This window comes from Macrosteles quadrilineatus, unplaced genomic scaffold, assembly GCF_028750875.1.
Source record: "Macrosteles quadrilineatus isolate MER2022 unplaced genomic scaffold, UCM_ALF_1.0 Scaffold_6__1_contigs__length_79288215, whole genome shotgun sequence".
NCBI lineage: Eukaryota > Metazoa > Arthropoda > Insecta > Hemiptera > Cicadellidae > Macrosteles > Macrosteles quadrilineatus.
The window spans coordinates 11,305,279-11,318,989 of NW_026542599.1; the positions used below are offsets into that span (position 1 = coordinate 11,305,279).

General features: G+C 37.0%; 1 protein-coding gene across 1 annotated transcript in view; it reads right to left on the reverse strand.

Annotated features, from left to right (window-relative positions):
- Nucleotides 1-13,711, reverse strand: part of LOC128997340 (photoreceptor-specific nuclear receptor-like) — a 43,432-nt gene that overhangs the window by 14,666 nt on the left and 15,055 nt on the right. The window contains exons 3-4 of the mRNA XM_054422977.1: nucleotides 10,442-10,736; nucleotides 8,005-8,108 (exon numbers count right to left, since the gene is read on the reverse strand). Coding sequence (XP_054278952.1) covers nucleotides 8,005-8,108; nucleotides 10,442-10,736 — 399 coding nt within the window. The remainder of the gene's footprint in view (nucleotides 1-8,004; nucleotides 8,109-10,441; nucleotides 10,737-13,711) is intronic.

The window sequence follows — 13,711 nt, forward strand, 5'->3', positions numbered from 1 at the left end:
TATTATTATCTTTAAGTGTTACCAACCTATTTCCAAGCGTACACGGATTACGTGCATAATAGAACCACGCTGTTTTGTGTTGTTTAGTTGGAATCCTGATGTGCGGCAAAGTATAAACCGTACGACAAAGTATAAACCGTACGGAAAAGTATAAATATGCAGCAATTAGCAGCTTTCTGTACTATAAACAGTACAAGGAAGCCAACTTTGTTGGGTGACTGTAGGAAAAGTAACTTTTCGTGATTTTTCCTATATCAAAGGTCACACCGCATACCCATGATAAAGGTTGTTGACAAGCTTATTGGAGAAAGTATGTGCCAGAATGCTGATACCGTTTATTTCATTTGATAGGTAAATCTTTGTCGGTTCGTGGCGTTTTCGAATACCATCGCCGCAGCATACATGCAGACTGCGAATTCGTCATTGTGTTATCTATCAGTATTGCTATCTAACAGGACGGAAAGGAACAAAGTTATAGGGTAGTTCCGTTAGAAAATTCTACCAGCGTTGAAAACACAAATACATCTAAATACTCGTGATTCCGGCATTTCCTAATCAAGTAATCACCCCACTGACAATAACCGTAATACCGTATCACTTTAGTCTTACACATCCACTGCCTCGATTAGAAAACTAAATCAAATCAAGCCCTATTTGAATTTCACGAGTTCGTGAGCTTGCATCCCAACACTAGGTTAGAGGTTCGAAACCCCCGCGACATTTGAATAACGATCTAAACTACTTACAATTCAATTCCGAACGAAGTTAGCTCAAGTCGCCACATGGGACCGCGATCTAGAGGGCAACGCTTAAAACCCCCCGGTCATTTAAATACCACTCCAATCTGCGCGAATCGCCGGGTAATTTATCAAATTTCCCGAGACGTACAAAGGTCCAATTTGCGAAACAAAGACAACTTTGAAAGTTGCCGCCTAATGCGGTTTTGAAGGTGGTTCAAAGAGGGGAAACCGGGTATGTTAATGCGACCCTTATTTGAATATTGGACTAAAAATGCGCAGCCGGGCGTTGTGAGGAGGCGGGGGGTTTAGTCGCGTGCGGTTAACAATATCCCGCTGTGCGACGAAACATTGTGTGAAATGTTCACAATTAGTATAATAACTGGGATATGCAAATTTGCAAACAGCTGGTTTGCTGGCTCCTATGTGTACGTGTTTGTTATCATAAACTTATGAACTATGTATGCATGAACTGGTTCCGTCTGTACTTTTGTGAACCCGAATTTTGGTAGGGTACGATACAAATTGGGAAAACACTTAAGAAAGATTGCGTTAATTTTTTAAACCATGCTCAAAATGTATCTTGTTATGAATTAGTAAACATTTATATTTTGCTAGGTGTACAGTATGCACACCAAATAATGAGAATGTCGCCTGTTCGATCCTTAAGAAAAGTGTGTAGTTTTGGTTCGAAACTGGACCCAGCTGTCTTTCTCATTGGACTTTTAACAAATGGTCCTGGCTAATGAAACAGCTGGTCTTAGTCAGTAACAAAGACCTGATTGTATACAGGGTGTCCAGCTTCGACTAGGACAAACTTTATTAGATCATTCGAAAGGTGCATAAGCAAAAAATGCAATACAACATTGTGTCCTATCTAACCTATTAGCGTATGTCTGTCTTTATGTGCTTGTTACAAAAACATTCATTCCTAGTTTGAGCTATAGCGTTGAAATTCACCAAATATGTTTATTGTTTTGCCCACTACCTTTGTGTAAAATATGAATAAAAAAATTAAAAATCATCTCAAAATGGCAGCAATTTTTTTTGTTTTCAAAGCTTATCTTAAAAACTTTAAATCTTGTACAAATTTTACTCCATACCAAAAGTTGTAAAATTGTATTTACTATTTCATTGCAAAAACAGCAACTGCTCAGTCAATAATTGTCCGATATTAACAATCTTTGCACCACCTTTTAGTAATTTTTTTGCTTTATTCGACCTCTCAAATAATCTGGTAAAGTATGTCCTAGTCAAAGCTGAAAACCCTGTATGTATAAGTAGATGTATGTGTACTATTCTACACAAATCATCTCACACTCAGACTCATCCTTTACTCATATTTGGGTTAAAATATGCACCTAGGTGGCGTTCCCATCTCAATTGATGATGATAATAATAATATATGAGCAATTTAATTATAATTTACCTTTCAAGGTAGGTATTACCATAGATAAAAGGAGTATAGACTTAGATAATAGGAGTATGTCTACTTCTTTTAATCCATGGTATTACTCCAAAATATATTTTTACGGTTAAATCTAGGGTTCTTTAATGGAGAGGTGCAAACTTCGGTCTTGTTACAATCTATCTCCGATCTTTTGTGATGTCAAATGCCATATAGTTCGATGAATGATCTCGCTTGTACCGTCTTAAATGTTTATGCCCCTCTAAAATCGGTCACTGTAGGGTACTAATAGTCTTTTAGTGTTACGGAATAGTGTTGTGAAAACGTTATCCACTGTAAATTTGCAATCGCATTTTCAAAAATACGTAGAAATATTGAAAGTCACAGACAATTTCATACTATTGTCTGCATCTTGCTTCAATTGAAATCACGCTTTGCATTTCAGGAACAAATCCGACTAATGGGTGATGCACCCTGCAGACAACACCCTTTAGATTTCGCGCCAAATTAGACACCGTTTATACAAATTGGCGCGCAAATGACACCGCGGTCGCCTGTTTGGCGGGTGGCGCTTGTTAAAGTGTCGTCTGCGGTGAATGCGTGAACGCGCGGTTGCCCGCAGCAGTTGTCGCTCCAAGCTAGTATTTAACGAGTGTTCAACGTTTAATGGCGTTTTTAACGTTTGTCTTGCAGTAACCCTCGTTTATCCTATTTATTTGGGTGTCCAAGTCATCCGGAATATAAAAAAAACAATATTTCGGGGCCGTTCTGGGTTCTGGTTCCTCGTGTAATAGAAATCTGTTTACATAACCATTTCAAGGATGTAAACCCCAATTTTCACAAAGACTAGCCTATTATTTAGAGTGTAGGGTTTCGGTCTCATAGTCCTCGGGTTCAAATCCCGCCAATCACGAATGGTCGTATGTGATCTTTCCGCGACTCTAGGTGTATTGGTGTAGCTTGAAGTAAAGTCTGGTTCCGAGCAAGACCCTAGTGTCCTATGATACGAAGGGAAAGCAAAGTCCTATAGTCTGTATGATGGAACCAGTCTCCTGACCCCAAATCTACCTGAGGACTGGTCAATGGTTAAACACCTGGTACAGTCCCAGGTAGATGATCAACAGACAGGTTCCATCATACATACTGTAGGACGTTCAAAATTACCTATCCAAAAGTCAATGATTCATTCACCCTCAACATATAACTTAAAAATACACCACAATGTGTTGCTGTGTTACAAATCGTAAATAAACAAATTATTCCAGATTGTGACGCATTTTTGAACACCTCTACAAACGCAAATTTACGACAAAAATACAACCATAGATTAAACATACTCCCTTACCCCCTATTATCTATGACCCCTTACCCCCTAAGGGAGTATGCTTAATCTATGATACAACAATGCTAACGAAATAAGAGTAAAGGGAGTACTTTGCATTTTACTGAGAATATACGTTCGAGGTTATTTTTTGCATAAGCCTGGGATTGTTTTCACATTACTTCAGGGTATACCTAGTGGTTGTGGCATTACAGTACCACTTAGATAAAAATCCATTGGTGATTTGGAGGGATTTGAACTCGGGACCTCAGGAGGCAAAGTCCCCCGCTCTACTAGATCAGCTCGCTCCCCCTGTTGGAGGATAAATAGACAAATCTTATATTCAGCTAAAAATACGTAACGTATTGTCACTGTTGATATAAAATCTTTCCTGATTACGTTATTTCAAACTTATTCTTTCCACTATGAAATCGCAACTTTGCTACAAAAATCCAAACGTTAAAGGCAGCGTAAAGCGTTAACTGCAAATTGACATAAACAGAAAACAGAGGTTCGGATAAATAGATAAATCTGGCGACACCGAACACCGTCGGCGCCGCGTCTGTAGCGAACAACTCTCTCTTGACAGAGAATTCTATTTAGCAAATTACAGGGAGGCAAAATGGAATCGGTTTCAGTAAAGATGGCGTCGAGGGGGTGTCACGGGCTAATTTACGACACTTGTGCGCCACTTGGCAAATTGTTTCTGCGATCCGATAATCCGCGACGCTAGCGCTACTGACGCTTGAGTCTGCGGCGGAGGCGGGAACTACGTGTCACCTGTCGGGGTCCGGATTTGTGTTTGTTTCAACCAAAGTGTGTTTGAGGATTAGGGTGTTTGCGATATGCGTTTTATTTTGGTAAAACAGTATATCACAATGTATGTGTTGATGCGGCCATGAGTGGTTAAAAAGTGTATGTATTGCTGATAGTGATACGTTGTAAAAGTGTGTTAATTCAATGACCTGTTGAAAATAATTTAAATTCACCCATGGATACATTACGAGAAATATTCACCCCATTTCCATGTTGAAGTTGTGTTCAGTTTATAAAATAGATTAAGTGCTAGTTCAATAAAACCACCGACAGAGTGAACTGTTGTAAGTTGTAAATTATTGCCTTATTTTTTACTCGCCATCATACAAAGCGAACAAAGATTACGAACTATTGAGAAAACGCTAAGCCGCACATCTATCAACCACTTGAATGAGAAGTCTTGGTGTTATAATTCTCCCAAAAATATCAGGTTTTCGAAAAACCCCTCCTAAAGGATCTGATAAAAATATTTGGGTTTTTATAGTTTTTGTTAATATTTTTTCCGCGGAGTTAATATTTTGATTCTCATCATTTTTCATAGATGTTTACATTACGATAAAGTTATTATTTTTTATTCTGACACTCAGTTTAATGCAAATACACACGAGATTTTCATTGAAATAAGAAATATGTACGATTGAGATTCGACAGTATATTGTAACCCACGGTAAGTGCCAGTAACTGTTTTTTTACAGTAGATTTTAGGGACCCTCATTATTCTCCCAAGTATTCTTGCCCCGTGGTGAAGCACGGGCATTACAACTAGTTTTTTTTTAAATCATGTAAAACCGAAAGGGCCTTGTACTGTACACTATGGCCTATTTAATTATCCCATAGAATATCATAGCATTAAAAATAAAACCTAAAATATAATTTAGATATTAGCACATTGAGATAATTCGACAACGCGTTCGCTTTGCTAGTCTAGATGAGGGATGTCTACTTTAGTAACTGAAGACAAATTTATCATCAAGGAAGGGTTTAGAAGCTGACCAAGTTGATCATTTAAATACAAGAGACCGCATCTATTTTACAACAGGTATAAATTCGTCACGTGACTCTTATCAATGTTCTGTACCGATTACAAATATGCAGTGTGTCGTTCTGCACATGCTATCATTGACCATACATACCTACCTATAGGTATATAGTATATATAGCTATTTATACCTATAGGTATATATAGTCAATATATATATACAAGCTGCTATACCCGTGCTTTGCAACGGGATAAAAATGTGACCTAGAGAGCTGTTAAAGTAATTCTGATGTGTGTTTTTAAAAACGGCAACTCTATGATTTAGTTTGAAAATATAAACTTATTTAAAAGCGTAAACCTATTTACTTTCAAACCCCTACTTTTGATGTTAATAGATCCATAAGAATATGATAACATACCTTAATGTAGCAATAGCATCAATTACTTCATATTGATGATTCATGAATGATATGTTTTACCATAATTCTTCAATAGTCTAGCCTCTTCTCTTCATATGTAGCTTACTATATAAATTAAAAAATGAAACTTTGAGCAATACTTTACAAAACATATACAACCTTTCTTTAAAACCAAACATAACCCTCCTAAATCTACATAAAGCACCACAAACATCTTTTTCGAGTAAATAAACAAACACCAGTTCATTGTACTGACCAGCTGTTTCATTAACTATATTAAATTAAATCATGTATTAAATTAAATCATGTAAACTTTGGAAGTATGCCAGGCGTAGCCCTTTGGAAATCAGCCTGTGGGGCAGAGCCCTTAGGAAATTCGTCCATATCAATAATTTTCGGCAAATCTACACACTCTAAGCTTCATTTTGATGTGAACCGTTTACATAAAATTTGATTGTATCACTTTAATAATATAATAGATATATATCATATATATTATAGCTATATATACTATATATCTATAGGTAGGTATATATGGTCAATGATAGTATGCAAGATTTCTTACGTATAAAGTTTTGCTCTATGCTCTCAAAGTAATTATCCACCACAATATGATTATTTTCAATCTTAAATTCACGTTTGTAGCATAAAACCAATACGTTAGTTTCATGTTGACCTGACAGTGTGTAATATTGCACGCCTTTGAGGGGGAAAATAAGTATATGGTATATGGTTGTTGAATTTTATTTACTTCATCACCGGTAACATGTAATATATGCCACCAGATAATAAAGGGAGCAATTAGTAAAATCTATTACACGTCATTACAAATAAAGTTATGTCACAAATAGAAAGACAAACCGGACACCACAAAACCTTGCCCAAATCATCAAAAATCAACCTTAATATGACGTTTCAATGAAGCAGCGAACAAAAGCACTTGGCAGAATAACATGTTCACGGTGCAAAATAGCTGCAGTCACAAGAGCTGTTTCCGCGCAAAACACCAAGTCACGTCCTTCTGTCATGGTGTGATAAATACAAGCCTCCAGCTGACAGCGCCAGTGTCAGCCATGCAGTGGACGTATCTACTTGTGTTTGTAGTCGCGGGTACTTTGGGGGACGAATGTGACCCACCGAAGCCCGGGGATAAAACTCCACAGCCCCATGAGTGCTGCAAGAAGGAGAAGAAATTGCCCGACGTCATGAAGGAGAACATTCCCGTCTGCACCGCCAAGTTCCCGATTCCCTCCAAAATGGACTTCGATGAAGCAAAAAGCGCGCTAGTCTGCACAGCTGAGTGTGTGTTCGAGGAGAGCAACCTTTTGACTGCAGAGGGAAAGCTGGACTTGCCTGCGGTGAAGAAGCTTCTCACAGCCACATATCCGGAGAAGAAGAACCTTTCTTCCACTATTGACAAGTGCCACGCCAAGATATCTTCTCAAATCGACTCCAACGGCGAATGTAAGAGCGGAGCGTTCGAACTGGAGGAATGTCTTCGCCGCGACTGCTTCCTCAACTGCCCCAAGAGTCTGTGGACGTCCTCGAAGGAGTGTGAGGCGCTCAGGAAGAAAGTGGAGATGTGTCCGGAGTTTGCAATCATGGAGTGGAAGATGCCCAAGTAGGTTGCTTAATGTTGTGTTTTGTGTTGTGCATTTGTCTAAATAAATGTCAATATTGATCGTCTTGACCTTTTTGTTAACTGAGTGTTACTGTTTCAGCATTTATATAATATTTGACTTGATTAAATTGAAAAAGGTGTTGTCTTCATTCATCACTAAACAAGTAAATGGTCGCCATTTCAGGAAAAAGTATTAAAGTATTAAAAGTGCGATGTTAAAATTCAAAATTATGAAACTATATTGGAAATTGTGTATTTTTTTTGTAAAGGAAATAATATAGATTTTTGAAATAATTCAGCTAGTTAAAAATTGACTTGGACTTTCACTCAAGATGGAAAACGACTGTACTAGTCAAGATTTTCAAAAATTGGTTTTACAAAATACACAAATTTCCATTCTAAACAAATAGATTACTTTTCTGTCAAATTTAGGAGTTAAATCATCAACGTATGAGTGATAAGGTATCGATCAAATCCTTTTAGCTATCCCAACAGGCTATATCACAATACGGATTTTAAATTATCAAATTTTCTATAGTAACAGTAACAGTACGGCATTGGAAGATGCAAATAAGTGCAACAAGTTTTAGTATCTTGTGAAAATCTGACTGATGACACCATAGTGAAGATCAAGTTTAAATATTTCTTTCAAATCATATATTTGATTTAACTCCACAAACGTAAAACAATCATGCTCACTCACCATCTTTATTCATGCCCATGCTGAGGCATTTCTTGAGTCTGCAAGCCTGGCATTGGTTACGATGAGCCTTGTCTACCACGCAGCGTCCGGTTCCTGCCTGGCATCTGGGAAAAAGGAGAAATGGGTAAAAAACAGGTAATTTCTTTGAAACTTTTAATTACCAGTGTGAGTAGAATAAGTAAATCGAGGTACAGTATAAAGACTATTATTTTATTTTTTTTTTCGCTGTGATATTTTTACAAGAGGTCTCTGTTATTAAATATTTGGTAGCAAATAGTTTTGTTGATTTTTACATAGTTACTAAAATCAAAATATCACGATAAGCTTTTGGCGATCAGGTACACTTATATATCTGTTGGCACAAACAACCGAATGAAAATATCGATCAATATATTGATTATTCGATATATCGTTTGGTTAGTTAGGTAAGAGTAACCTAACCTAACCAACCAAACGATACATCGAATTAAACAATCCAATAATCAATATTACTCATTCGGTTGTTTTTGCCAACAGGTATGAAAGTGTACCTAATAAACAATCTAATATAAACTACAAAAAACTTTATTAGAACAGAGTTATAGTGGTGAAACCCAGATGGGTCAAAGGGATGACCCATCTCCTAAATCGATATACTTAACTTTATATTGATTAAAAGTGTAGGTTTACCTCTCAGAAAAATTTGTGTAATCTGCAATTAAGTCAACAATTCATCGTTCTACGCAATATTTCTGTATGCTAAAAGTCTGAGGTCTCCGAAAAATAATTCTCAGGTGGGTTTACGTATGTAAAAGCTATTTAATCTCTACGCAATCATAATAATGTGTCCACAACAAATAAAAAAAAAAAGTTATAAACAGTATTTCATTGTAACCGTCTAATTAAGATATGTTTGTTTAAAAATAACACATTGAAGGATAAAACTATTTCCAAATATCCCAAAGAAAAACATTTTGAAAAGTTTTCAACCGCTCCGATCCAAAACTCACCAGAAACTTCCAATCTTTTCATAATCCCCTGACAAAAACAGAATCCGTTGATGTAATGCTATTTGAATGACATTCTTGAACGAAACTTTGCTCTGATGGAATTAGAGGGAAGTGTCACAAGAAGAGAGGGTGTTTTGGAAGGGGAGAGAGAGAGAGGTATCAGAATCAATCTGAAGAGGGATTTGAGGGTTCAATTCCGCAAAGCCCCGACACGGCGCTGCGCTGCGGCCCAATCAAAAACTACCGAATGAGTCCAATAAGTTTATGAGAGAGAGGGCCCCTGGGAACGGAACCGAGATCCTACGTTCCATTTATAAAAGGAGATCACGATATTGAATCCCGGTTGTTTTTATTGGTTTTCTGTTCTTTTGAGATTTTATCTGTTGAGACTTGAATTACTGATTCTATCGTAGGGTTTTCTTTACGTGAGTCATGTTGTAAGTCAATTCTATTTTGTGAGACAGCATTTAGAATATCCACGTCTACTCTTATGCAGATGTTATAAAGGTGTAATTAATTACACAACAGTTAGTAATTATTGTGCTACACGTTTGATTGTTTAAGTACATGGCTTATTGAATTTTTATCTTTACTCGTTGCTGTTGGTTTTTTAACGAACCTCTTTTTTGCTACGTTCCCATGAACTAAGTCGCACGTAGCTTTTATCCTTACCAACGTATCTTACAACCATATTTTTAAGAGTAATTACTGCGTTAGTCCGTGTCGCTTCTGATGGAAATTGTGGTAAGGTTATAAGAATTACTGTTGTTGAGTGGTTTCAATGAAAACTGTAAGAAAATTACAAACTACTACTAAATTATTTTTGTTCTAAACTCCATAAAAATTATTAGACGTATATGGAAATAGTGTACTATTATCTATAGCTAAACATACTACCTGTTTTAAACGGGGTTTTTTAGTTTAGTTTGTAAGTTCACACTTTTTTGTGGGACATAGTAAAACACTACTTTTCAATGTTTTACATTCATATACCCATAGGACGCTAGAATTAAGCCCGGTACCGCTTGGACTTCAGGTATGCCTAGATGAACCACATAACTAAACGCTTAAAATCGGTGATTGGCAGGATTTGAACCTGGGACCTTAGAGATAGAAGCCTCGCGCTCTACCCCTGGACCAGTTAGCTTTCCATAGTAAGAATGCTACTATGCCCAAAAAAACATCGTTGAAACAATTATTCGAGGGAGGTACATTATTGTTAGGACCACAAACGTACACAATGGTTGGGGGTAGCAGATTTTTATCACCTTGGAATTTTACCCCCTGTGCAAAACTGACGTCACAAACCAGGGGGTTGTGTTGCTACACGTTGCTACCCTAGCGGTTAGCGTCTCGGACTTTAATACACATCCACAAAACATGTGTTTGAAAAACTTTCCCTCAACAGCCTTTGAATGGACCTTATTTAAATGTGTCAAATCACCCACCTGTAGATCAACTTCCTCCGCACCGATCTCTTGAAGAAGCCGCTGCATCCGTTACATGCGAGTATCCCGTAGTGCTTGCCACTGCTGGTGTCCCCACAGACTACACAGGTGAGACCGAGGCTCTTGATCTTGCTGGCTGGGGGCCCGTGGAGCCCGTAGTGAGTGAGGGGCCCTGGGGGCGACCGCGTGGCTCGCACCACAGTCTGGGAGGGACACACGGACCCCAGACACAAGGCTAAGGGGTGTGGACTGCATGTGGGGGAGTAGCTACCCTCCGTCGAGCTCTGTACTCCATCTGGAACAATAGGTACATGCAGTCTTCAAGTACATCTGTAGGTATTGAGTAAGTCTAAGAATGTACGGTCTAGAGTACGGGGACCTACCTTTTATCATATATTAAAGAGTACTTAATACTTTTGTTCAAATGGCAACCATACGAAGGTAGATATTTTAAGCCAATCAAGATTACTGTAGAGTGGTGCAATCTTGTAGTCTTGTTACTGACTAATATAGTACATGTTCCTTAGACAGGACTGTTAACTACAATGGCAACTAAGGGAGCTACATCTTATAGTGGAATCCGAACCACATTTCCTTGTAATTTAGACCTGCTCCTTTAGTCTATGCTTTTATATAGAGTTAAGAGCAGCAACCGAATTCTTTACACAGTGATGGTTCTGGTATCTTGTTAAATGAGGGCTACCGGGGTTTGAAAGAAATGAGAGGGGTATGGGGGCCCCCTTACAAATTTGGCACGGTCTACAGTATATCAAGCCGTTTGGTGACTTTCTTTAGTTTCTAAAGCAGTGTTTGCCATCAAGGACTGTAGGCTACTCAAAAATCTTCGTTACGTTAAAACAAAATGTGCTATGCTAAAATTTTTTTCTAGGGTTCAATGGGGGGATTTAGTATCCCCACCCCCTTGGAACCGCCACTGTTCTTGCAATCTAAATAACTATACAGCCCGATGTGTCCTTATATATAATACGTGAAGGCAATTTCTACGAAACGCTACTTCTCCGATAATAATGGACGGATTTTTACAAACGATGTGTCAAAATTAAGTATTTTTTGTGTAGACGCCCCCTTTCACCAATTTCTGTAATGAAAGTCTTCGGGCTTTGCCCCACAGGTCATCAAAATCCCAATACATTTCTTGTGAAGAAAAGATGTTGTTTACTTAAACAGACGAATAATTTGTATTAATTACAGCTGTTCATAGTAAACACACGATACACACAAGAGCATTCGTTTTCAGAGTGAGTTCGTTTCCAGTTCATTGAGTTTCGGTAACTGGAGTGGAGTGATTGATTACATTATCTTTGAGTTGACTAATTGTCATAGGAAATTGTGACTGTTATTTGTTTTGAAATATAACGCCTGTAATACTTTGCAATTGCTCGAATTCGAACAACAGGTGCACTTGTATTGATTATTAGTTGATAAGATTTTCTTAATTTTCATATCAGAACATATAACAGGGTTTGTATGTCATTAAGCATAACTTGTATAAACTATGATTGTATAAACTACATTAAACCCTATATTTTTCCTTGACTTTAACTCAAGCGAATATCCGCATGGCATTACGTTTTTTTATAGGAGATTGTATGTAAAATCTATTTCTTGGCATCCCTTCTTCTATAAACGGTATCAACATTTTGACACACACTCTCCCATTAGCTTGCTTCTGTGTTGGGAGTGACTATGATGATCCATGGGTAAAATCACAAAAAATTGCAATTACTTTTGAACCGTCATTTTTACCGTTTTGGAGGTTATATTTGGGGATTTATAAAGATCTTTTTTTCGTGACTCGAATAATAAATGCCTGATATTCTGTTAACATTCTTCGTAAAAATAATCGTTCAAATCATATTTATTGAAAGTGTTTAAGGACAAAAAATATGTAAAAGAATTATTTCTTTACGATCAAAAAGTTCTTCAAGTTGAAGTTAGTAAACAACCGCATTCATCCATTACATATTTAATTTAATTATTTTAATTTAGCCTATTTATGTTTTAATGCTTAAGATAATGATTGATGCTTATGATTGATTGGAATCTAAAAATGTGAACACATAAAAACTGATATTTATTAAATACTAAACAAGTGTTATTATTTTACTAAATGATTACATCCACTATGTACGAATTTAAATCTCATGCATTAAAAGGCTTACCCACTTGGTAAAAATGTTTGAATTGTTTTTTCTTGTACAAGAAAATATAACTTTACATTATTTACTGAATTTTTCTTTTGGGAAAACTTTTCTTCAGATTAAAAGAATGTCGTGACGATAATATTTGCTTATGGGATAAACAAAACTGTATTTTATAAAGACTCTTTTACTTTAATATTACAATCTAAATTAAACAATATTAATTACAAATCTAATTGAAAAAATATAACCTATTAAACACCATTAAAAAACATCAATATTGACTTGATTAGTACATACTAGCAGCCAGCTTCACTAACTTACTGACTTCAAAATAAGTTTTTTAATTTACTATTTTCTATTGCAAATCCCATCAAAACACGAAATCTACAATACTCACAAAGTCATTTTCTTCTTTACATTTTATACAATTAACTAGCTGTAACCCGCGGGCTTTGCCCCGTTTAACTTCTTAATTTTCAAGATGATCTCGTTCGCATGGCTCAATCACGTCCTGGTTGAAGTTCGTTCGCTACGCTCACTCACCTTTAGGTTGGAGCTCGTTCGCTACGCTCACTCACCTTTAGGTTGGAGCTCGTTCGCTGCGCTCACTTGCCTTCAGGTTAGCTCGTTCGCTACGCTCACTTGCCTTCAGGTTAGCTCGTTCGCTACGCTCACTTGCCTTCAGGTTAGCTCGTTCGCTACGCTCACTCACCTTTTTGGTTGCAAATTAGCTGTTGTCATAAATGTAAAAGAAATAATAGTGCTGCACCCTGTTGGTAATCCTTGTAACTTTAATGCTATTGAACATCATAGAACAGAACCAACTTGTTTAATTGAAACAGCTGTTAAGATTCATTAATTCCATTTCTCATAAGGTTAACATGGGAAACTCCAGAGCCACTGGGGCGGAGCCTATTGGACGGATCACGAAATTGATGGTGTATAAACCTATTCCATGACATTCTACACGTATGTACCAAGTTTCGTGGCAATCGGTTCAGCGGTGTCCGAGTTTATCACCCCCAAACAAACAAACAAACAAATATATATACAAACATCCTCTTTTATACTTATAGATAACATTACAATATTTTACTTGAATTCA